This window comes from Toxorhynchites rutilus, chromosome 2 (assembly GCF_029784135.1).
Source record: "Toxorhynchites rutilus septentrionalis strain SRP chromosome 2, ASM2978413v1, whole genome shotgun sequence".
Taxonomy (NCBI): Eukaryota; Metazoa; Arthropoda; class Insecta; order Diptera; family Culicidae; genus Toxorhynchites; species Toxorhynchites rutilus.
The window spans coordinates 295,835,142-295,860,999 of NC_073745.1; the positions used below are offsets into that span (position 1 = coordinate 295,835,142).

Below are 25,858 nucleotides of genomic sequence, written 5' to 3' on the forward strand. Positions count from 1 at the left end.
TCTCATGCCTCGGGAAATCAAAAAAATGTCTTGATTGGCACGAAGTAGGAGTTGAATCCATTAAAAACATTCGTAACATCCCCAGAATCGGTCCAGTTTTCTAATGGGAGGAAACATGACTATCTCGAGAGGGATATTCCGTCAAAGGAAATCGGGAGCAGCACCATCATCTGATTGGTCGGTTCTGATAGCTTAATTCAAGCACTGCGGCCCGTTCTAGCCGGGGGATTTTTCGTCAGAGAAATTTCCTTCGACTTGTACTGTGGTCACGCGTATTCTAGAGCTTGCCCCTCGGAATACATTCAAGGCGTGGTATTTGGCTTAAGAAATCTCAACTAAGTATTAATAAATGACGCTAATTAAATCATACTTTGAGACGGAAAAAGTTCCACAGGGAACGTTAACGCCATTCAAGAAGAACAAGAGAGAAGGCAAGATGTATCGGAGAGCTACAGAAATCTTCAGAAAGCTAAAATCCGTATTACCGAACCACAATGACCAGGTAACCAGGTTACGATTAGAAAGATAACATAATTGGATTATCTTTACGCTGCAATGAATAAATATATATATTAATTTTAAATACCATAGAAATAAATTAATTTAGGCAATTTTATAATACCGTCCCCTGATACTTGCAAAGCTAACACGTCACAGCCTCACTACTATTGATGCACTAGTCTGTCCAGACTACCTTGTCATAAACGTACCCTGATACCAATTAGAATAAACATTAAATAAGTTATCGAACTTTGTTCAAAAGTAAATTATAAATTTTAGTTATCTCCGAAATGATTGTGAAGACATTTGAAGACTTTTTTTCGTACCATATGAGGATATTTGAAAAAAATCAGCTGGCATCCCTGGTCTAAATTGACCTGAAAATAAAAGTTAAGCTGCAGCTGACGTTTGATTCAATCATTCGCCGATGAAAACATAAATAACAAAGTTGTATGACATTCGTAAATATAGCGTTAAGTTGCATACAACTTAGGTTACGTGTCCACCTCAGATTTTTAGAGCAATATTTCAATTTATTTCCGAGTAAATAGATGTAAACTGATGAGAATATATCTGCTGTATGTATCCGAAGTATGTATGCGTTTTTTCATTGTAGATATGCATATTTCAAATACACAAGACAAATATACTCTTGCTTTTGCATATCCATTCCCCTCGTAAATTAATCGAAATATCGTTCTAAAAATCACAAGTGGACGTCTTCCCCTACGTCCTGCAATACTATTCGCGCGGTGATCACAGGTGATTACTATATGATTTCTATCTGTTATTAATTAAAATAGGAAACCTTTTTGCAGTATCCATGTTTCGTAGTTCACTTCAGTTGCAACTGGAAATCTATTGACCCAATATGGAAGCCACTCCAGATATTTTCAAGATTGTAAGTATTATCCCTCAGATTGCAGTTCTTACAACCGGAAGTACAACGAACGCACAACACCGATCGTAGATTAATGCTTCCTTTTCATAAGTTGCAGGATATTCGCCGGCTTGGCAGATGCAGTGAATTGGAATACTCCTTAGCCTACAGAGTTTATATCCATCTGTGCGAAGGTAAATATTGCCAGAAATATTAAGAGTCAATCTATGAGATTCGTGAGAAGAAGGCAAGCTGACGAATATGACGGTTGAGATTCATCGACGTAAATTGTAAACACGTGGATTTCCAAATCGAATCGATTATGTTGGTAGTGTAGTGTGAACAAGAAATTTATATCCTTTAATTAATATAGCTAATCACATAATTGCTTTCAGACAAAAGTCAATTGATGAAAAAGAAGGAAATTTCATAGCCAAATTCAGGCAATATACCGGAATTTTGTGAACGTTTTTTCAGTCCTTCAAGAAAGTCTCATACGTGAAGCTTTATGAAACGTTATGCGAATAATCGGAAACTTAAATGGCTGCTGTCATTATTTGAAAGCCAACTTTCGGTCGTTCATCCCTTAGCCCGGTTTATTTTTATCCCGCCACGAATCTTTTTCCATTTTTCCGTTCCGTCGTACATAACATGACGCGTTGGCTTGCCCCTCTGAATACAATCAAGGCGTGTTATTTAGCATAGAATTATCAAACTAAGTACTAATGAAAATAACCCAAGTAACACTAGGTTGAGAAGGCGAAATTCATCTGAAAACGTAAAGTGAGGTGAGGAATGAGGAAGTGAGGAATAATAATTATAAATAACTTATTGTTAGCTGATGTAAACTGGTTTCGCACACGAAGTCCTTGATTCGCAATGATGCTCGAAACTTTTCCACCGTGGGAAACGTTTCAGTGCATTCGAATGCATAATTTGCGAATAACACGAGAAGCGTGGTTTAAGGGCAGGGTATTACGTCTTACGTATCAGGTACATCAAGGTACTCTCTTGATGCTCTATAAAGAAAATATCCCTTCACCTCTGAACAGTCTCGATCAGTTTCACGTTCATTTGTTTCATTCTTCACTTTCATTTATTTGTTTTTAAGAAGCTTTAAAATTTGCAGTTCATTCGCCTCTAAAACATAACTTTGCCTCTAAGCAAAGTTATCAATTCATCAAATGCAAATGAAAGTGTCTTACATTGAACGAAAGTGTCTGAGGTGGTTCGCACGCCGTAGCAATAAGCAACTGGCAACATATTTTGCTGTGCTTCACATACCAAAACAATAAAAACGCCTGACATTATGCAAAAAATCTACTTGATGGACGAATTTGCTTTTCAACCGACATATCATGGTGCTAGTGATATATGCTGCTTTACAAAACGCAATTTAATTTTTTGAAAGACGGTCCGGAAAATCCAGCTTGGAAAAATTAAATCGAATGAAACTTTCTATCGAAAGCAGTGATCGCCCTTTAACATGAGCCGTTTCAAACGTCAAGTCGAAGCGTCTGCATACAAATTTAAAGGAAACGAACATGAAAAAACATGAATTGGAAAGGGATCTGTTCCTGTGGCAAGAAAACCAGCGTTTTGTGACGAATAACGCCATGAATTCGGGAGCATACAATAGAGAGTGCTTCAACAATGATTTTCTAATTAAGTCCAATAATCCAGTTACATTTTGGTCTGATCTAGCCAACTGCCAGTGCATATCACCTTGCGTACAATTCATTTCGTTTTCACCGTGAAATGACCCAATATATTTTCTCTGTTCCGTCTCACGTTCATTTGCTTCATTCTTTACACTGAAGCGTCGTCACATGAAAATGAAATGTCTTATATCCAATGAAATTATGAATGAATGAATGAAAATTTCGCTTGAATTCGAAACTTACTCACTCACTAATGGCGATGAGAAAGAATGTGCAGTATGCCATCAGACGTGATCAGCAACCCGCGCTGGTTGTGTGACTAATATGTCCTCATATTCCTCATATTCTCATATTCCATATTCCTATTCCCCTTTTTCGGAAGATGGCTCGGAACAATCCAGTTTGGAAAAATGAAACCGCATGGAACTTTCAATTGAGAGCAGCGATCGTCTCTTCACATGAAATGAAACTGGCATATAGCCCATTCGAGCAGTTTCTATCGCCAAGTGATAGCGTGCCCATTTCTAAATGATTAAGCTTTAAAAAATAGAAGGAGCTCATTACTAGTTGATATAGACCGGAATCGTAAAAAAGCACTTGACTCGTTGTGTTTGACACTGGTTCAAGAGAGCCAAGGAAGCAATGTTTAGTAGAATTGTATGCGGAATCAGAAGGTATTCGAATAGCGTGATTTTAGGGACAACAAATAGTTGTTTTTGCCCTTTTATAAGCACATTAGTTTTTGTTCAAAGGCTGGGATTGTATGTAATGTGTTGATGACTGACATGGTAATTTCTTCATACTTATGTTACTTACCTACGTCGATTGTTTTCCTCGCGGATGTCTGGCATAGTTGAGAAAAAATATTTCACGCCTGAAACAGAAGAAGAAAATGATAGTATGAAAATTTGACTCGTATGTATGTAAAAGTAGAGTGTGATACTATTGCTACAAAATGTACTTTTTAAAGATTTAATGGGTGTATTTTGGAAGTGTTAATTACACTATCAAGCAATTAGAATGAGTCGATGCTAACCCCCGACGTAAGCTCGATAATGCTACCTAAAATTTACTCAAATCTCAGCAGTCACTATTAGTGACTGTGTACAAATTAAGCACAAATTTCAGCATGACTCGCGAATTAATCAAGCAAACGAACCCACATTTGGCATGTGGAGGTTTTAGGGTACAATAAATTCTTCTATGGTGGATAGACACTCCTCCCACCTCTCTAACGGGGAGGGCTGCCATACAAATGAAACACAAATTTCTACACAACTAGAGACATAGAGACAAATTCGGGATGTGAGGATTTTTGGGTACGAGAAATGTTTTTATGATGCTATGACACCCATCCCCCCTCTGGAATGGAGAGGGGGTCCCATAAAAATATTACAAATATTTCAACCAAACACGAAAATTGATAGTTTTAGGAAAACTCTGAAGGAAAATGGGAAAATTCGGAAAATTCAATTCCCATATGTTCTATAATTAAAGGGTGTGTCACATCAAATTGCATCACGGAAAAAACGCTGTAGAAATTCGTCCAGTAGACCGATCCTTTTGAAAATTGTAGACAGTAAAATGAAAACTATTAAACAACTTTTGGCAATTTCTTTTTATTCATACTTCGAGCCCAAGCCCGATGCTCGCAGCTTCCCCTTTACCCCGTCCATAAGGTTCTGTACAACGTCAGGTTGTAGTTTTTTTTTGGACAGAAATCCATTTTCTCTTGAAGTCCGCCTCCGATTTGACAACTTTTGGGTTCTTCCGGAGGGCCTGCTTCATAATCGCCCAATATTTCTCTATTGGGCGAAGCTCCGGTGGCGGGTTCGTTGGGCGGGTTCATTTCCTTTGGCACGAAGGTGACCCCGTTGGCTTCGTACCACTCCAACACGTCCTTTGAATAGTGGCACGAAGCGAGATCCGGCCAGAAAATGGTCGGGCCCTCGTGCTGCTTCAATAGTGGTAGTAAGCGGTAGTATAGGCACTCCTTAAGGTAAACCTGCCCGTTTACCGTGCCGGTCATCACGAAGGGGGCGCTCCGCTTTCCGCAAGAGCAGATCGCTTGCCACACCATGTACTTTTTGGCAAACTTGGATAGTTTCTGCTTGCGAATCTCCTCCGGAACGCTGAATTTGTCCTCTGCGGAGAAGAGCAACAGGCCCGGCAGCTGACGAAAGTCCGCTTTGACGTAGGTTTCGTCGTCCATTACCAGGCAATGCGGCTTCGTCAGCATTTCGGTGTACAGCTTCCGGGCTCGCGTCTTCCCTACCATGTTTTGCCTTTCGTCGCGGTTAGGAGCCTTCTGAACCTTGTATGTACGCAGGCCCTCCCGCTGCTTGTTCCGCTGGACGAATGAACTTAACAAATTCAGCTTATTGGCGACATCCCGGACCGAACTTCTCGGATCACGTCTAAACTGCTTAACTACGCGCTTGTGATCTTTTTCACAAACGGAGCATCCATTTTTGCCGTTCTTCACCTTCCGGTCGATGGTTAGGTTCTCGAAGTATCGTTTTAGTACTCTGCTGACCGTGGATTGGACGATTCCCAGCATCTTATCGATGTCCCGATGTGACAACTCCGGATTCTCGAAATGAGTGCGCAGGATTAATTCACGACGCTCTTTTTCGTTCGACGACATTTTTCCAAATTTACGAAAAATTGACAGTGAAGCATGGCCAACGTGATCTATACACTCTTATCTGATTATAAGCGAAAGCTGAAGATATAATTCCTAAAAATTAAATTTCTACAGCGTTTTTTCCGTGATGCAATTTGATGTGACACACCCTTTACATAGAGACAAGCGTTGTTAGTCCGTTTGATGGTTGCGCGAACGAAATTGATTTCTGTTCGAAAGTTGAAATGGATTTTAATGTGATAAAACGCACTCTTACATCTTCTTCTATCTATATAAATAAAAATGGATCGCCGAATGTGTTGATAAGAGCAAAACTCGAAGAAAGAATTATCCGATTTAGGGCTACCTTCATTCTATCATATTTTCTGTATCAAACATTTATTCGATGTAACGGAGAAACATTTTATTTGCAAGTGATTGAAAAATCTTGATCGAGAATTGTGTCTGAAAATAATCTGATATTATAATGACGAGTTTTAATAGAAGTCCTAGGAAATTTATATTAAAAGTAAATTGTAAAGGGTCAATTAGAAGAAGAATTAATGACCAGTTCTACGATTGTGCACCCGTGGCCGAGTGGTTAGCGTCCCACACTATCATGCCGGGTGTTCGGGTTCGATTCCCGTTCTGGTTGGGGGATTTTTCGTCAAAGAAAATTCTTCCGGCTTGCACTGTGGTCACGCGTATTCTAGAGCTTGCCACTTTAGAGTACATTCAAGGCGTGTTATTCGGCATAGAAATCTCAACCAAGTATTAATGAACGACGCTAGTTAATGAATACGTTGAGACGGCAAAAGTTCCACAGGGAACGTTAACGCCATTCAAGAAGAAGAAGTTCTACGATTGGGCTCATGATCGTAAGTAACAAAATGTGAATGTTTAGAGGTATTGATAACAAAAAATAAATTTTGGGTGAGACGAAGTTTGCCGGGTCAGCTAGACAGAAATAAATACACAGCTGCAAACACGACCATATGTTCACTCTTTCTGTCGAACGTACACAGAAAAACGTTGAAAATATGCTATTTTCATTCTAGCATTCGTGGTCATAACCCGTCAACGTGGTCATAACATTCCGGCCAATTTGATGCATTCATTTTCTCTCTTCATTCTGCTTTCAAGCGTAGCTGCACATATACATCCATCTCCTCAAACGGTTAATATCAGGACGATGAATATCTAATGAATAAGACGAAAAAAGTCGAAATGTGATATGACATTTTTAGTTCGACGGTCGTTTGACTGTTCATTTCATGATGTTCAATAATGACACAGCACATACGTTAGCCACTGCTCCATAAATAGTCATACGACCACTTGCAAGACTGGTCACTAATGTAAACGTTTTACGTGTAGCACACTAATGGGAAAGCTAACAAAGATTTATTCATTCCTTGCTTCCTACTTTACAAGGACTTTTTTCTCAGAACTCACTACACCTTTGCATTTCGTCACCCTTATCGTCTTATCGACTTCGTCTCTACGATTTATAATGCTAATGGGAAAGCTAACAAAAACTAAAGCGAAGAAACATCTACTATTCTTTCACAGAACGACATCTTTGGGACGTCCAGTACCGCTTCTCGGAGGCGCTTAAGAAAATTTACCTCAAGGCCCGCAAACGCAAGGACTCCCCTGAGGAAATCTACATCCCTGTGCTGTCGTCCGAGGATCTTCCGCTGGCAACCATTTCACGCTGTCAGCAAGAGCTGGTCCTTGGCACCGAAGACGAAAATGCCCAGCGAAGCATCATACTGGCGATTTGTGATCCTGGTTCCTCGGTGCTGCTGTACAGAATGACGAACGCGATGAAAGCCCTCTCCAGCAAACCACTGTCGAAAAATAAGATGCTGAAACAGAAAGCTAACGCTGAAGTTCAAATAAATGAAGAGAAGTGATAAACCAAAAAGGCTTTCGGGATTAGTTTTAGTCTTACCATTAATTGCTCCCCGGGGGTGGGGCGTATTTGGCTTTAATTACAGAATAAGCAGTATTAATATATTTATATCGTTTTCTCGATTCTTAAATCTTTTTTTTTGTTCTGTTGTGTGTAAAGTTATTGATTCATAGAGTTTGTTATATGTTCCATTATGAATTTGTAAGTCTGTTCACAGTTTGCCTTCTTCACTTTGCGTTGTATCCCCTTCGCAGTTCTTCGCTTCTCTGTCCTCCTTCGTTTTTGTTTCTCATTGACTAGAATTTATCTTTTGCTTTTTGCTTGACCTCTTTCTTTCTGTGCATCCTTGGGCTAGGCTAGGCTTGGTTTACTCTTGAATCAAACTAAAATATCGCTTAACTTATATAAAGATGCTTGTTTTTTTTTACATTTATAAAGAGCTGTTAATTTACACAATGTTGTGATCTGCAATTGAGGTGAGCGCATATGAATGTTGCGGATGTGTGTATGGGTGTGAGTGTGAACAGTTATTTTGTCTTATTTTACAAACACCAATTGCTAACAAATGTATAATTGGAATAAACAAGTTTGTAACGAAGTAAGCACCAACTGATATGATGGAAAGCAATAAACATTTAGAAGCTCGTTCAGAAATCTGGTTTCTTTCCCTAAACTCAAGTCGATGGAATATATGGGCTAGGATAGGGCTATCACAAATTATGTTACATATAATATGCATTTTTCTTAGTCGAAATCTGTTTGAAAACCTAAAGTATTTTTTTTCCTATTTACAAAGCTTACTGTGTATCACGCTATCCTTTCTTAGAAACAGATTGATATGAAGTACTCAAAAAAGGGAAGATTCGGTCGGTGCAAAAGAATGAAACACTTGCAAAACAAAAATAAAACAAACATTGCAGCGCTGTATTGCACGTTTACCCTTACACGAATACTGTGTGACTGTGAGAATGGGTTTGTGTGTGGGCGTCTCTTTGTGTATACTATTCTAGTTTGGATTTCTACAGCAATTCGTGACAGTGTGGAACGCGGAAAAATATTTAAACGACCTCTAGCGAGGCATAATTTACAATTGACACGAAGAGACAGACACAGCAAAAAGTGTTACACATTGATCTATCCTATCACGCACTCTATCCTGTCCGTATCCTGTCACTATCTTCCTGCGTTGACTCTATTAGAGGCGAATGATTTGAAATGTTTAAAACCTCTATAATTCATCACGTTCGTTCGTTGACTCTACCTACTGCTATAGCCTCCTGTCCTAATGGGTCTGCAACAATCAACTCGCCAACGCTGCGCTACTCCTAGGTGTTAGACACAAGTAATGAAAGATCAATACTGGGGGTTAGCGAAAAAATGCTATTTCTTGGAATTATCTCTGCGATTTTAGTCTATTCGAAGCTTGCTTGTGGTGAACACCGTGAACGCCCGCAGCACAAAGGCGAGACCATTCCCCTCCCAAAACAAAGGGCTCTAAAGCATCATGTGGCGCACTCTACTTACGGCAACGCGTTACTAGCGAAGCGCATCCAAGTAGGCTACTCGAGATGGTCGTGCGCGAATATCTTACTTTCGGTTTCGGATTCGCGCTAACAACGACTAAGCAAGCCAGCGTAGCCGTCGAAGCATACTTTGATATAAAATATTAGAAGGTATAACACATGACCTATTCTGTCCCATTAGGATGAGCTCGCGTTTGTGCCTTTTAGTTCACTGTCGCTACAAATTCCAAAATACCAGGCGGCTCATTTTTCGCCTTTGATCTTGAATACTGAACCAATAATGAAGCCCAGTTCGCGTGCACAGAATTCGTGCGTATGTTGCGCCGTCGCTTTAGTTTGATGCTCTCGGAATCTATTGGATATATCTATCACTACCAGAAAATACCTTTAATTCGATGCTCAACAGTTAATATTCAATGTGTTGCGCGTTTTTCAACCATTCCATGATATCACTAGGTTATGTATATTGCCTTTAAAATATTGGAAAAATGAAGACTACTTTTTACTGGTTCCTCATAATTTTTGGTTGGACTGTTCAATGAAACAATGGACGTTCTTTGTTTCATGCAATTACATCTTCTGTCTGTATCATTTACCCTACTCAATTTCCCTTCTCATACAGATATTTTTTTTTGCAGTAGAATAAAAACAAACACCTCGAAAATTTCAGAACATTTTCCTACCGAATTACAGATGAAATAATTTACAACCCCTACAAACTAATGATATATTTTGCTCATGTGTATGTGTATGTGTGTGTTTTTGCGTGTCTTAACATTTAGGTCAGATTTTAGTTCCTCATATATTTTTGCTTGTTTTTGTTTAATCGCCATCTTAGTGCTGACATATGCTTTTTGTTTGCTCCTTCTTCTCATCATCTAAATTTACGGCGTAAAGCCAGAATCAAAAAAGTAAAAGGGATGGACTCAATGAACGTTTCTTTCTTTCGTTTAGCTCGCCGATAGTCTCTGTATCACTCGCTGCGTGGACGACAATTCACATCTCATTACGATGAATAGCTTCTTTTCTAGGAATAATCGATTTCTGTTGCCTTTCTAAGGGTTAACTATAACCCTCGCTAGTTTAAGCTTGCCTACTTGTGTTTGGATGATATCTCTCTCGCTACTCTACATTCTGTTTGTTTTTTTTTTCTTAAATTGCTGACGGACCTTCTATTCTCGCAGATATACAGGAAAAGGAGATCAAAAGTGGGAATGGTAGCAAATGGTTTTAGAAGAAATTTATCATATATATATATATATAACATGCTATTGGCTTTAAATATGGGTGTATGTGTGTATAAATATAAATATTTGCAATGCTTATCTCAACCGTCGCGGGACCTTGACTTGCAGTTCTCCATCTTCGTCTGATTTTGGCTACAACGTGGCTGTTTATAATTTGTTCTTGGATTCCCCCGCGTAATTCCACGATTTATCTCTGGGGGTCATTTATACACTAGGATGATCATAATTATATGTGTTGTTGTTATTTGTGTGTGTTAGTTGTGAAATTTGGACAGAACTAGTTTGATTTTTCATCTCTTGGATCGTAAAATTTGCTTTCCTGACGTTATGCATTTAGCGCTTTTCGTTTTTTTTTCTATCTAGAATGCACTTGCAAACCCCTTACTTAAAAAATATATCCCTAAGTTTTTCTAATTTTGTTTTTTTTAAGAAAAAGCATACTTTTCACACAATGTTGTAAACTTATAAATAACAGACATAACTTGATACAGAATTATTATCCTTTCCATTGCTCAGAAATATATGTTTGCTTGTTTTTTCGCATTGAGTTTTTTTTCTTCTCTTTTCTCTATCCAAAGTATGTGTATATCACTAGTGAACTTATTTACCAAAAAAAAAACAAGGTACTATATATATCGAGGATCATATTTAGGACGATGGAACGATGAATCTGTTTTTTTCGGCAGTAGCCTCCGGCTCCGACTGAGTGAGAAGTGATTAACTACCATACTTAGCTCTTTTTTCTTCTATGCATGCTGTGCTGTCGCAGTTGTTCACTTGCTCCGACCGAAAGCCGCCACCGAGGCGGACTTCGGTACGAATCTTTTCCTTGATGCCGGTCTCATCATTGCGGCAGCCGAACAGGAACCGCTCGCCGTCATTGCAGTGCTGAGACCACGATTAAACCCGTATCATTTGCGCGCACCGGTGGTCGCTTTGCCCTTGGAGCTAGCGAATTCCGCTGTGTGATGGAAAATGGGACAATTAATTGAACTGATCGATGTATACAGAGTTCGCCAATTCAGATGTAGAAAAATATTCGTCATATTCACAACCGCACTGCCTTTATTCTCTGCCAATATTTTTCCAATCTAAATGTTTCAAACTTTCTGTACCATTTCGTCTCTGTTAAGGGCAGAGCGCGTTTATTGTATCTTATCGGAATCTGCTACATACACTAAATACTGATCATAGAATCTCCTCTGGCCCTAGTATTGGTCCTAATTCGGGCTACTCCTTTTATATTTTCACTACCACTTGTTGATAGTCTCGCCTCCGAGGTACCCTTCGTGCGCATAACAGCTGAAGGAATTCTTCCAATAACTCCCGGAGACCCCTTGTTACCTTGTTGCCGAGACTTCTGGTAAATTCTACCTTTGATCTATTCCCCACATCGATCTTTTATCCATTCTTGGCAGCATGGCTTGGCGTTTTGAAAACAATGAAATAAAAAAAAAATTAACTTGTCATTTGATGTTGAAATGAAAACGGTATATTCTATACGCATACTGAAGCATAGATTCTTCTGTATCGTTCATTTCTGCTGTTGTGTCCTTCCAATTTTGGAAATACAAGTTTTCGTTGACAATTAAAACTGTCTGACATAGATCGAATCAATGAACAGAGCTTGAATTTCATCGTCAAAGGGCTTCATTTCCCATGCGAAAAGAGGCTCTATATCTCTTTATTTATTAAATGGAGTGCCCCAAATCGCAATGTTTACGTTGACAGTAAACAGTACAAACAGTGAAAACAGAAACAGGTCACTCAGGTTGAAAATCTCCGACTGGGAATGATGGGTCTCTGAAGTAGCATGTCCGAAAAAGAACCTGAATCTATTGAGAACCAGAGCAGTGGGTCCAAAACTCTATTACGCAATAAAAGTAATGGATAAACCAGTGTTGGAAAAAATCATCTTCGCTAAGATCAAATGCATAGATTTTCGGGCTAGGTTGCATCGAAAACCTATATATTCCAAACGAAAATTAAATTGACAGATCCAGGCAACCATTGAATATGAGCAAATGAACTTTTGTCCTTCAATATGTTTTGATGTTTATTTTTTCCACCCAGTGTCATTTTCATTTTGATTATCGGAAACGTCAGAACTGAATTTCATTTCAGCCAAATGAATATCAGCTGTTGTTAACTTCTAACCTGAGGCTGCTGTGTGCGGTTGGGTTTTGCAGTTGCCGGATGCCGTAATCGGAAATACCTTATGAAATTCCCGATGTCGCAAATGACTTGACGGTAGCTAAAACCACTCGTTGTATCCATTCTGCATATGCCGTTGCTACCGTCTCGCCAAATAAAATTTATTTACTTAAATTCACTGCCAGAACGAATATCGTTTCGGATGTGATGAATATCAATTTGTTGCTTTTGATATCCAAAGTATAAATAACAGCGAAGTTATGAACCCCACTCAATGTCGCATTCATTCATTATAGCAAATTTGCTCATGCAACAGCGATATGAACAAAATGAACTCGTTTGTTATTGTCATCAAAATAATGAGGGCAGTGTGTTTCAAGCTGAAAAAAAGTCATTTACACTGGAACAAAATCATATTCGTTTCTCGTGAATATTTGTTGATATTCTAAGACACTGGGATAAACCCATAAGCCAAGGTGTTACACGACCCATGTCGAGGTATGTATGGTCGGGGGATTTAATTAAATAGTCTGTCGATAACGAAGCCTGTGTACCAGTGCGCCCTCCACAGTACTTTCAGCCCTTGCTGAATTAAGCTGACTGATATAGCTGACCTTCTTTACCGTGCGACTCGTGAGACTTATATGAACAATCCTAACAAGCTTGTCGGGTTCCGGCAGAGTTCAGGGTTCTCCCTGAAGAACGGAGACGAACAAAATGCTGGACAAATTAGAGTTTACTCAGGTGAACCTTCATCACGCCAAGGAAGCAAGCTGTGCTCTATGCAGAAGGTTCACTCACGAATCTCTGGATGTGTCTTATTCGAGAGTTCAATAATTTCAGGATTCGACGAATTACTACACAAACATATAATCTTCTTTATGATAGCACACAAACGGCACCTAGAGCAGCAATTCATATACGGGACAACATCAGGTATTCACCCATCATAGAATTCATTAAAAGAGACATCGTGGCAATACAATTGGAGGTCATAACGACCCGAGAAAAAATCGTTATCATCCTCGTTTCACCTTATTTCCCAGGAAGACAACGTTGAAGTTCCTCCATTTGAAGTTGCTGGACTGATCCAACACTGTAAATGAAATAACAAACAGTTCCTCATAGGATGTAACGCCAATACCCACCATTCGGTCTGGGGTAGTAGCGACATCAATGTTAGAAGTGAATGTTTGCTGGAATATTTTATGTCTAACGATACTGACATTTGTAAACCAAGGAAACGACCCAACCTTTGTTAATCACGTAAAAAATTCGGTGAAAAAAATCGCGTAAAATATCCAGTGTATACTATTTCTAATAGAATGCAAACAACTTTTAACTACACACTCAAACGGTGCAACTTGTAAGAACTTAGTGTTAGTCCTTTAAAAACAGTCTTGATTTCATTTACTAGAAGAATAAAGTATAAGACTTCATATCTAAGATTGGGAGGTGCATAATTGAAGCCTTCAAAACGAACCAAATATTTATATATGCTTGACCAAAAACTCAATTGGAACGATCAACTGGAGTTTGCAATTTGCGATCACGCATACATGTATCGATGTTTGAGTTCAACTTGGTTTGACATATACTACAGGTGAGCTAGATTTTTTGTATCTTACACGAAAATTACTCACAAATATAAAAAAGCCTGCACTGTTGTGTTCAAAAACACTGACAAATTGGTGAATTTTGTTGTTATATACCCGTTTTTCTGTATGTTTTTTTCACAAAAATGAACTCGGAGACAAAGTGAACTAAAATTTTGTTTAGAATTTCTCCCAAACTGCACGCTGTTTACTAATACTAACGCAAGGACCTTTACAGCATACCTGATAACTGTCTAAGTTCGTTGGTTTGAGTTCACGGTGGGTAGACAGTAAACCGTCCATTAATGGTGTAACTACTTTTTTGCATCAGAAATCAAGTTTTCGTTTTACTTATTTTTTTTTTTGACGTATATTTGTATTCATTAGTCACGTCAATTCGAATAATCATTGACTAGAATAATTCATCAGCCATTCTCGCTCTCAACGCTCGTAAATTCATTGTCTAGTCAAGTCAAATCATGTTGACGGCGAATGCCAAAATAGTGCTAGTTGAAGCGAAGTGACTGAGAGGAGAGTCGATATTGTATCAGTATATTTGGGGAAAAGTGGGGATTTGACCGAGAATGATTCACTGGATATACTCGGTAAACTACGCAAATATCAGCTCAAAAAAAGCTCGATAAACTACAACGTCTGGCATGCTTATCTACAACTGGAGCAATGCCCAATGCATCCTCCAAAGCCCTAGCTCTTAATGCATTAAAAGCATACACATGTCAGTCAAAGCTAGTTTGGGAACGTATTTTCAAAGCAACTAGCTGCTACTAAGGATGTTAAACTATACTGGGTACCTAGTCACTGCGGTATAGAAGGTAATGAAAAGGCCAATCTCTTAATAAGATTTAGACCTTGAACTGAATTCGTCAGGCTTGAGTCATGTAGGTTATCTACATCATGCCTGAAATCAAGTCTCAAAATCTGGGATATATCGATGATTGAAGCCAATTAGAGGGCACTATCAATACCTAGATAATCCTAATTATTCATTACAGCTTGTAATAGAATGACTCGCAGCCCGCTCGGCTTGAATAAGGCAGATTTGAGTACGTTGACTGGTTTGGACGTAAACCAACTTGTTTTTTTTTTTAAATACATTAGTACTAATTCGCCAAAATTTTTGCCCAACAGCGCCCGGAACTGCTCTGATTTTGATTCGAATGTTACGCTGCTTGTCATCACACGGCATTCAGTTTCGTCTACCTTGGGAAAAGTTGACAATCGGGATTGATAATATTCCTCCGTCGTTCCTGAATGAATGCACCAAATCTTTGAAATAGCCGTTGTCAACGATTTCCAACAAATCGTTTCGCAAAAGTACTTTCTCGAAGCTTTGGAAGACTACTTCAATCGTCAGAAACCCTGGAAACAGAAACTATGGAACGCGTCAAATCATTCGGCGACATCGGAGCGATCATCGACAATGAGCGATTTAGATTCAACGAACATATAAATGCTGTCACCACTGAATTGTTCGCAGTCCTGGGATTTGTTCGGTGTGGTACCGGCAGTCTTAACGATGTGTACACAATCAAAGGGCAAGGAAATCTCGATTGCCCGTCGTTACTGTAATATTCAGTTGTATGTACCTTGTCGTCTTCTTCGTGAGCGTTATTTGCTGTATGTCGGACATCATAGAATCTTTTATGAGTTCAACAGCCCGTTAAATGTATGTTTACGTTCTTTCAATAGAGCTAGTGCTGCATTCGATTTAATGTGTCAAAAAGTACTTTTTGAAATTTTGAAAAAATGACTGTAGTTTAATCTATAAAATACGAACAACATTTTAAAGGGTACTCGATAACCTCGAGTTTCCGAATTTTAAGTGTTAAAATCATGTTTCCTTTAAATGGTACCGCCTTTAGCTTGAACATTCCTCCTAGATTTCACAATCATGCGGTTTAGAAGATGCAAGAGATCGAACAGATGTTCCTAAACATCCTTCTATTTATTTCAAATGGAGACATGAACGTGCATGATCCCCTTTGAGTATTGAGCGAATCAAACTGTGGAGTATTGGTGGCGATTGAGCTAGTCAATAATCTTGGCTCCACCATCTCAAATGGCAAACAATGGAGAGAAAACCCCTGTGATTGACCTGGTCTCCCCCATCCACTTCTGATGCAGTAAGCATTTACCATTTACCTATTCTGCCGTTCTACGCATAGTTGTCACATGTTCAAAATCGGCAACTGAGAAAAATGCAACCAATGTTTTCTAGCATATTTGTCTACCGGAAGTTTTAAGCATTGCAGTTTGGCAATACACATTATGCATAAAACATTGTTTTCAAAAGGAGGGGTGATCCGCAACACGTTTGCAGAATATAAACCTCATTGTTATTAGTCATTCGCAAACAAGATGAACAAGTGTTCTGTTAAACTTTTTTCTTCATTTGTTTGAGAATAAATTCGTTCTTTGAAACCAAAAAAGACTGCATTAGCCCTGCTGAAAGGAGGACATAAAATTCTTGCACTTGAACCGATTTATTTATTATGGATCTATAAAAAATACATGAAGGGACAGTTATGTATAGAATATCAGCATGTGACAATTGAGCTTGATGTTGTTTATCGAAAAGCTGGGAACAAACAATAAGTCTTTTTGTGGTTTTCTGGAAGACTAGGGATAAAAACATCGTTTTATGAGGAAAAGTTAAAATTGTCAAAAAGTAACATGGGACTACTATGCGTAGTACGGCAGTATTATTGTCACCATTAATAAATATCGGTACCGTCGATCAGGAACCATAGCAGTTCGAAAAACGGAGCTGACTGGGTGAAATCTAGGGACGACACAGATAGTTCAGTAAGTGATTTCTAGGATCTCAATCTTGGTCAGCTAATACATTCCCCGTACAAACGACTCTGATGTTTATTCTTCGCAATTAAAAAAATTGAAGAAGAAGTGTGAAAGGCTATGTGAAGGTCGTGGTGAGCGTCTAATCGATATTACTTTCCCTTCATAAACTGCCAAAATGTAGATGATTGACGTAAATGTCAACTGTGTTTTTCAATTGTATTAACCCCTTACCGTACAATTTAATTTCCAACAGCATGGCCCAAACACAAGCATTATATATAATGTAAAATACACACGCTATTCTGCTGAGCATGTGTATTTTACATTACATATAATCATTTCTCATCGATACATCACGAGTGATGTTCGATGTTGTACGTTCTGGTACAGTCTATTCGCCACGATTGTGGTTCGACGTTATATGTGAAAGGATTGTGATAACAAAAATCATGAAACCCTTCCGGCAAACTTTTGATTGTTAATATTACAGTCAAAAACAATAATATATAAATATAAAAAAGCGTTTCCATCACTGAGTGGTGTTAGTGGTTCCGTCAACCATGCACATTTGGGCAGTAAATGTGATTGATCAATCGTTCTAATAAAACATATGACTCGATATTTCGATAACCTTTGGTCGTTTTTCATATGCGGTTACTTTCCTGTATCTGAATTGGCAGACTTTTGTGCATTGAGAGAATCATCCCACTTACCCTTCAGCTTTTCTGCCCTCTTCAGTTCGCGCATCGCTCGTCCGCGTTTGTCCAGAATAAGTTTATCCGCCCGCACAAAGATTCCGTGTTTGGGTTTACAGTTGAAGTACTGTATTCCTTGCACGGTGCCGTCGTTCTTGCCGGTCGGTGTGTCAAGTTCCACTCCAATCCAGGTTCCACCCTGACCAATACACAAACGCAATTAGCTCAAACTGCCCTCAAGCTTCTTGAAACACAAAACCTACCTGAAAATGCGTACCACCAATGAACGCTATTACACCACTCGTGTTGTACGGTCGGATCTGCACAGATTCGCCAACCACGGCCCACTCTGGAATGTTCTCGTGCTTGCTCGGCGTAGAGAAGCTACTCTCCATGACTGAAACGAAAATCGAACATCGTGAATTAGATCGCATCCGCGCGCTACTCTACGCAAGCTCTGCCCACCGTCCGAATCATGCAGCAACTTGGAGCTGTTGTTTTCTTGATCAACAGAGTCATCATGATGATGCACTACCGCCACATTGCTCGTTCGCGAAATATCTTCAGCATTATGCTGCTCCACCACCGGTTGCTCCTCTTCGTCGATACCTTCATCCATTTCATGATCGATGAGTTCCGTGGATTCGGACATTACCGCTGGTTCGTTATGTTCCGTGTCGTTGCTATCGTTGTTGTTATTATTGTAAATCTGATCCTCGTCGCTCTCCTGGTTTCCGTTGAGCTCATCGAAATTGGAGATGTCCTTGAGGAAGGGATTGACTCGTTTCGGGAATTCGGTACTGATGACGCTTGCATTGAAGCTGTCCGCATTGGCAAGGATGTGGTCGTTTCTCTGGTTGGACGGTGACATTGTTTCTGGAACGGAAGGGGCCGATATAGATTTTTAAATTATAATCAATATTACTAAAGATATCGTAAAATCTGTGAATAAATTTATCTTTCATTTCAATCAATTCAACCGATGCCTTCGTTCGCATCAGATTTGGTAAAAATGTGAGGCGTAACAATAGAGAACACATGAAAACGGCAGTTGGAACTTATATTGTATTGAAATAAGTGTTTGATAATGAATGCTCAACTTTGCAATTTGGCATATCTATTTGCAAACTAGACGACTTTTTGAAAAGTGCTTTTTTCTCAAATTATTACAAAATGTAAGACGTACAAAATCTTGGTCAAAGAAAGATCGATGAAATTGTTTGAATTTTCATTGAAAAATATCGAATCAATTACGAATTATAGAGCAACGCTGAAACACTGAACAATTTATTTAAAATTAGAAATATTTTTTTTTAAAACCGCATTTTTTAAAATTCTGAAAGAAATTATATGAATAGCCTATATACCAATACCAGTTGTAGTTAGAAAAACTCTTTTCTTATAGGAGTGCTCTTCTTCCGATTTGCCTTTTTTATATGAATCGTTTATTTTTACAGGTTCAGTTACATATATTTGAAGCAGCCAAATTATTAATTTTATTTTCATGTGCATTCTGCATTTATATTTTCACTTATTATTATATTATTATATTATTATATTATATTATATTATATTATATTATATTTATTATATTATATTTTATTTTATTTATATTTAAATTTTATTATATTCTTGGTTAATAGGATGGGAAACCAATTATTCGGGAACGTCTCAAGGTTAGTAGGGTGACATATTTTAACAGAAACTACCATATTCCATCACTAAGAGAATAGTTTTTCAGTACAACATTATAAGAGCTTCTGGATGGGCTATTCACCTGGTACCGGTAATAGTACGGGGAATGTTTATTCTTTGTTGATATTTTTTACTCAGACACTCAATATGGACCCTCCAAGTATGTTTGGAGTCGAAGTAAACCCCAAGATACTTAAATGACATGGGATGAGTTATCGGTTTAGTTGAAACTCGGATTGAAGTCCTATGATCAGTCTATGCTTCCTAGAAAAAACGACCATCTTTGATTTCTCCGTAGAGAACTCAATCCTCAGGCCAAAGTTCAGGCCAGGTTAAAAAACTGTGCAATTCGTAAGTATTCTTGCTGGTCGGATTATTTTGGACATACAACAGTCATAACTCCATCATGTTGCAAGATGTACAAAAGGGGAAACATGAGATCTGGGAAAGTCCCATGCTGAAAACCTGAATTACTGCAGAATCTCCATGAAAAAATTCAACTCACATAGCAGGTTATATAACATATTGTTCTATAGAGATGGCAGACGGAATACATATTGTGTATCTGAGAGTAGGTCATTTGTTTCAACCCATCTACCAGGACGATACAAAGTCATTTTCTCTAACAATTTCCGTGTGCAAGACAGTATCGCTATTGGGCGAAACAAATTGGAATCAGACGCGGATTTTCCGGGTTTTTGAATAGCTACGACTAGTACTGCTTGAAAAAAAATCAACAAGCGATGCTCCGTGCAACAGTAGTGTTCCCGTGTCCGAGTTATAAGCGTCACACATTAGCATGCCGGGAATTCGGGGTCGATTCTCGCCCTGTCCGGGGATTTTTCGTGAATGAAATTTCTTCCGACCTGCACTGTGGTCACGCGTATTTTCGAGCTTGCCACTTAGAGTACATTCAAGGTGTGTTATTTGGCATAGAAATCTCAACTTAGGTACTAATAAAAAACTTAATTCTATCCAATCCTGAAGCAGAATTGTTTCACGAAAGGTGAACAAGAGAGAATTCTACCATCGAAAACTCGAAATCAAGATCGTATCTATCTTGTGGTATATCTCGAAAAATTTTGCTCACGGGAACGGAGTCGGGACAAACTTTCCATGCAAAATTAAAAATCCATTTATGTGAATATTTCTCGCTTTCTTTCGTTAAAGAAAGATTTGGAACACTGACCATCCCACTGGATAGCCTCAGTTTGTCCACCATGACGCGAGCGAAACCAGCGAAAATGACTCGGACAGCGTAAATTTCTTTTTTAATATCGTGGGAGACTTAACCAGGTTAGCGATAGTCCAGGATTTTAACAATCCTCGAGAGAAGTCGTATGAACTTAAGACTGATTTAGACGATGCAAGTCAGCGCTCTAGTTGAAGTATCCAGTGAATAGAGAACAGACACTCTGTTCAAGTTAGAGGCCAATTACTTGTTCGATACTGGTACAAGTAACTTGAACAGAGTGTCTGTGCTCTGTTCACTGGATATTTCAACTAGAGCGCTGACTGGCATCGTCTAAATCAGCCTTTATCAATTCCTTCACTAGCTATAGTTTCGCAAGTCAGACCCGCTTCGGATATCGTCCCCGAATTTTTTATGTCATTGGAAAGTATGTAAACACGACACTCTAACGTATAGTGCTTGTCGATGAAAATCTGGCCTGCGTGCTTCCGATCAGCTACAACAGCTCGCATTTCAGTTCAGAATAACAAAGAGCCCTTTGTCATTTGGCTTTTACTGTGGAAAACAACGATTAGGCCAGTTCAAGGTGCATCTTCTGAATAGACCTTGATACGGGGAGCGGAGACAACGGAGACAATGAGTTTGAACACCAGAATTGGGAGGCGAAATCGAAGGTAGGAGAGGGAGAATCAAACTGATGATTTGTCAAAGATATCGGGTCAAAAAAATTAAAATTCACGGAAAATATAATACGATGCGCACGAAATATCATCCGAATGACTACCGAGAGAGCAATATCTGTTTTTGTTTATTATTTTTAACATTTGACAGTTTAATGCATAAGAGGGTGATTCGAATAGCTTGATATGTAAATTAGTTTAGTAAATTAGTAAAAAATTAATTTTTCAGGAGTCTCAATGCAAAAATGCCATATATTTCAAAAGCTATAAGAGATAGAAAATCGACGTCTTTAACAAAAGTTCATGTTTCAATATTATCTCAGACTTCTCCGAATACACTGAATTCCTTTTTTACGCGATTGATGCGTGCGCGCAAAAAAATCGTATAACTTCTAGAGAGCCGCGTAAAAGTCGCATAATTTTGAGAGAACCGCGTAAGAAAAGATTACCCCTTCATCGGCGCGCACTCGCAAAATTTCTCTTCTCAACGAGATGAGGCAGATCGCGTAATTATACCGCTATATAAAAATAAGGATTAATTGTGTCGCCTATTTGAAAAACGGGCCATCTCCAAAAATTAAAATTATACAGGAAAGACGACTCTGTAGCATCAAGCTAGAATGTAATTCGTCATGAATTCGCCGTTAATTCGTGTGGGCTCACACATTTTTCCCTGATGTCCTTCTTCGTCCCTCTTTTTTCCCCTGATTCCTTCTCTCTCAGGAGTTAATGTCAAGAGGTTTTTTGTAAGAAATCCACCGTTTTCGTTTGATTAGGTGCGCACCACGTCATTCAGTATTGTAGCATAAACATTAGAGATGAAACGAATATCCGGTATCCGGCCAATATTTGCTATTCGATCGGATACCGGATACCGAATATTAGAAAAAAAAATATTACCTTAAGATTAATCATAACACAACAAGCATATAAACATCATTCACACGTAAAGAAGTTGTGATTACTGTCATGTCAGAAATGTTATTATGTTATTAATGTGTTATAATTTTATTATATATTGAATATTAATTATTACCAACTCATAACAGAATTAACTTTATAACAGTATTCAAAATTAACCAGTGGTAAATTATGATGAATGAATGATGAATTTCCAGCAGAACACCGAAGTGAGTTCGCTCTTTGTGCGGTATCGTCTTCGTCCAGATACTTTTTTGATGCGGCAGCTCTTGGATACGCATAGCAAGATTACCTCGAATATATAAAAGCCCAACACACTACTCCATCAAGCATAACAGTTGTTAGGTCGTCATATTAGTCAAACAATGTGTTGACGTTCATAAAAATTTCGATCTGTAGTGAAGTAAGATTACCATCCCTGAAAACAGTTCTAAGTCTTTTTTATCCCAATAAAAATAATTGATTGCTGTTCTTAGAACACGTAATTCTTATTCTTATACCGAGTATTAGAATCATTCCAATACACTTACCAAAATCTCGATACTATGGAAAAAAACCATTATCAGAAAAAAAACCTGTTCCAGATTCCTTGTGGAAAACTTGATATACTATTTTAAATTGGATATTTATTCTGAATAAAAAAAAAACAATATTAGTTCATACTTCTCATTTAAAAATGTGTTTATTTCTCTCTAAAATTTAACGCTTTATTTGCCTTATGTACGTCTTTCGTTTCTTTTAATTTTGTATTAGCTTATAAGGAACCGAATATCCGGCCACCGAAGCCTCGAAGCTGGCCGGATATCCGTTATCCGATATCAGCAATTCCAAATGAAATCGTTCTAAAAATGCAGATTTTAAAAATTTGTATTTTTGATTCCAATGAATGTGTGTATTTCGTTTGGGTTGGAGGAAATGAGTTTTTCTCAGCAATTTTAGTAAGGATTTTAGTAAGAGAAATCTTTGATAATTTATATCCCAAAAACTATGAGTCGTACCGAAATAGTGTCTTAGAAATAGTTATAGAGTATTGATGGTTGAATATGAAAAAATGCACACTGAGGAAAAAAATTAGTACTCTTTTTTTTTATTTACAAAATAAAAATTCATATTTTTTATTTTTTTTAAATTTTTTCATACAAAATAGAAGTCATGCAGAATATTAAAAAAATGGGCCCAAGATGGTAAAACTATTTTTGACGAACTTTGAAGAACATCGAATTTTTAGGAATTTTCGAAACTACGAATTTTTGTATGTTAGCAATCATTTTTAGCCACAAATTATGAATCCTGATGTGATTTATTCTCGATGTGACCCATTCTCGAAATATTTAAAAAAAATATTTCTAATTTATTTTTTTATAGTAAATAGTCCCTTTTATTTTAATTTGCTTATAATTTCTAATAACTTTTCCAAATACATCATCATGGTTCCTTTTTTGATTCAAGCGTAACTTTTGAAAAGGGCGTAACGATTTGAGTAAGAGAAATCTTTGATAATTTATATCTCAAAAAATATGAATCGTACCGAAATAGTGTCTTAGGAAGAGTTATAGAGTATTGTTGACTTAATTTGAAAAAAAATATACACTGAGAAGAAAAATTAGTGCTCTTTTTTTATTTACAAAATAAAATTTTAATTTGCGATATCAGAAAATATGTATTTTTTTATATTTTTTTTCAATTTTTTCATATAAAATAGAAGTCATGTAGAAAATTTAAAAAATGGGCCTGTTCGCGATAGCGAACGGATATAGTAATAAATTAGCAAATGTGAGAGTAAAACATTCCAGTAATTTTCCGATGCAAATAAGGAGCACGCTTGAAGAACATGTTCTAACATGTAACATCCAACAACCTCGCGTGGGCAGAATGAGAACAACGGAACTAGCGAGAGACAACCAACACAACTACAGGAGCGATGCTGATTGGTGGGCGCAAATACTGCGCAATTGAAATACGAGCGCATAGTTTGCGATGCAGTATTTTTCCTCATTCAAGTTTTAGATGCCATGAGTGATACATATCCCAAGTGAAATTTACAAAGCGAATAAAACCTTAAAACTAGTAGTGCTCATTTTTTAGTAGTTTAATTTCCAAATGAGCACAATTCCCTTAGAGACTTTTTACCAAAGCGAAAGTTATTCCGTTGGCACAACACCAACAGGGTCCAAGATGGTAAAACTATTTTTGACGAACTTTGTGGAACATCGAATTTTTAGGAATTTTCGAAACTTCGAGTTTTTGTATGTGAGCAGTCATTTTTAATCACGAATTATGAATCCTGATGTTATTTAAAACAAAAAAGGTTATTATCAATCTCCTTCTAAATGTAGCCATTCTCGAGATATTTAAAAAAATATTTCTAATTTATTGTCTTTTTAATAGTAAATAGGCCCTTTAAATATGTTTGTCGTGTTATACCATCATGTTCATGAGATTTTATGAATTCGCTTATAATTTCCAACATCTTTTCCAAATATATCATCATGGTTCATTTTTTGATTCAAGCGTAACTTTTGAAAAGGGAGTATCGATTTGAGTAAGAGAAATCTTTGATAATTTATATCTCAAAAAATATGAGTCGTACATGACTTCTATTTTGTATGAAAAAATAAAAAAAAATAAAAATATGTATTTTGGATATTGCAAATTGAATTTTTATTTTGTAAATAAAAAAAGAGTACTATTTGTTTTCTCAGTGTACATTTTTTCATATTCAACCATCAATACTCTATAACTCTTTCTAAGACACTATTTCGGTACAACTAATAGTTTTTGAGATATAAATTATCAAAGATTCTCTTTCTCAAATCGATACGCCCTTTTCAAAAGTTACGCTTGAGTCAAAAAATTCCCAATTGCTGTGGAAAACTCATATTTCCTCTAACCCAAACGGAATACACACTTTCATTCGAATCAAAAATACTCATGTTTTGTCATTTGTCGATTTCTTTTGGATTTACTCATATCCCGCCAAACCACTATCCGTTTCATCACTAATAAACATCATTGTAGTATTTTTATTTTACCCTCTACAGCTGTCAGCCACACATCAGAGGACAGTAATTTTGGTGAAATCGGTATTTTGTAGTCTATGGAATAATGCTGAAGTGCTCTGCCCAGGTGTAAATAAACACATTATTTTTTGCCAATGCGTCCTTGCTAGACCCCTGAACAATCGTAAAATTATATAGGTACAGCTGCCTACTGTGGTATACAGTTTCATCCGGAATCTTCGGCAGAGCATTCTTTTGACATTCAAAGCTCAACTATTGGCGAATGAACTGCAATGTTTAAAGCCTCTTAAACCCAAAAAAGAAGAAGAACAAGTCAATGCTCAAAGTGCAAAGTACGTAGAATAGAAGGTAAGTGATATTACCTGTGTATACACACGGAGCGCGCACACACAGAAGATAGTAATAAACAATCCTCAATTTGTTCAATGTTCGGAAGTTTTTGCAATATTTCTTGTTTTGAAAAGTTTAAAAAATCGTAAAAAGTGACCAAATCGTAGGTCGAGCCGACGATAATCACGATAGTGTACCGCATTTTCACTGCTGCAGGTAAGGTTTGATGTGATTTTTTATCGATTTCATACTGAACAGTGTTTGTTTACTCCAGCAATATGTCGAAGTGCAACGTCCCGCGATGCCGGAGCAGAAAAATTTTGAAGAAAGTCGGATAACTTTCCACCATTTTCCGACCAACAAATTGTTGAGACGAAAATGGTTAAACTTTTTCGAATAC

The 25,858-nt window shown here is 37.7% G+C and overlaps 2 protein-coding genes across 8 annotated transcripts in view; one reads left to right on the forward strand and one right to left on the reverse strand.

Moving 5' to 3' along the window:
- Nucleotides 1–973: 973 nt before the first annotated feature.
- LOC129764493 (uncharacterized) lies at nucleotides 974–7,716 on the forward strand. 3 transcript variants are annotated; one of them, XM_055763616.1, is made up of 4 exons: nucleotides 974–1,263; nucleotides 1,320–1,402; nucleotides 1,472–1,575; nucleotides 7,241–7,716. In XM_055763616.1, the coding sequence occupies exons 3-4, from the start codon at nucleotides 1,476–1,478 to the stop codon at nucleotides 7,585–7,587; spliced, it is 447 nt and encodes a 148-aa protein (XP_055619591.1). In that variant the 5' UTR covers nucleotides 974–1,263; nucleotides 1,320–1,402; nucleotides 1,472–1,475; the 3' UTR covers nucleotides 7,588–7,716. The 3 variants fall into 3 exon arrangements, with proteins under 3 accessions (XP_055619591.1, XP_055619589.1, XP_055619590.1); XM_055763614.1 differs by having other exon boundaries at nucleotides 1,494–1,575; XM_055763615.1 differs by having other exon boundaries at nucleotides 1,500–1,575.
- Nucleotides 7,652–25,858, reverse strand: part of LOC129764492 (kinesin-like protein KIF13A) — a 94,042-nt gene continuing 75,835 nt past the window's right edge. For all 5 annotated transcript variants that reach the window (XM_055763611.1, XM_055763610.1, XM_055763607.1 and 2 more), the window contains 4 exons: nucleotides 18,086–18,496; nucleotides 17,884–18,017; nucleotides 17,639–17,819; nucleotides 7,652–11,317 (listed from right to left, as the gene is read on the reverse strand). In XM_055763611.1, coding sequence (XP_055619586.1) covers nucleotides 11,268–11,317; nucleotides 17,639–17,819; nucleotides 17,884–18,017; nucleotides 18,086–18,496 — 776 coding nt within the window. In that variant the 3' untranslated portion in view covers nucleotides 7,652–11,267. The remainder of the gene's footprint in view (nucleotides 11,318–17,638; nucleotides 17,820–17,883; nucleotides 18,018–18,085; nucleotides 18,497–25,858) is intronic.

Excerpts from the sequence above, each read along its gene's own strand:
- LOC129764493 (XM_055763614.1), top strand. The coding sequence starts at position 1,373 with ATGGAAGCCACTCCAGATATTTTCAAGATT. Across the intron at positions 1,403-1,493 it reads CTCCAGATATTTTCAAGATT|TTGCAGGATATTCGCCGGCT; the intron begins GTAAGTATTATC and ends CCTTTTCATAAG. Across the intron at positions 1,576-7,240 it reads TTATATCCATCTGTGCGAAG|AACGACATCTTTGGGACGTC; the intron begins GTAAATATTGCC and ends ATTCTTTCACAG.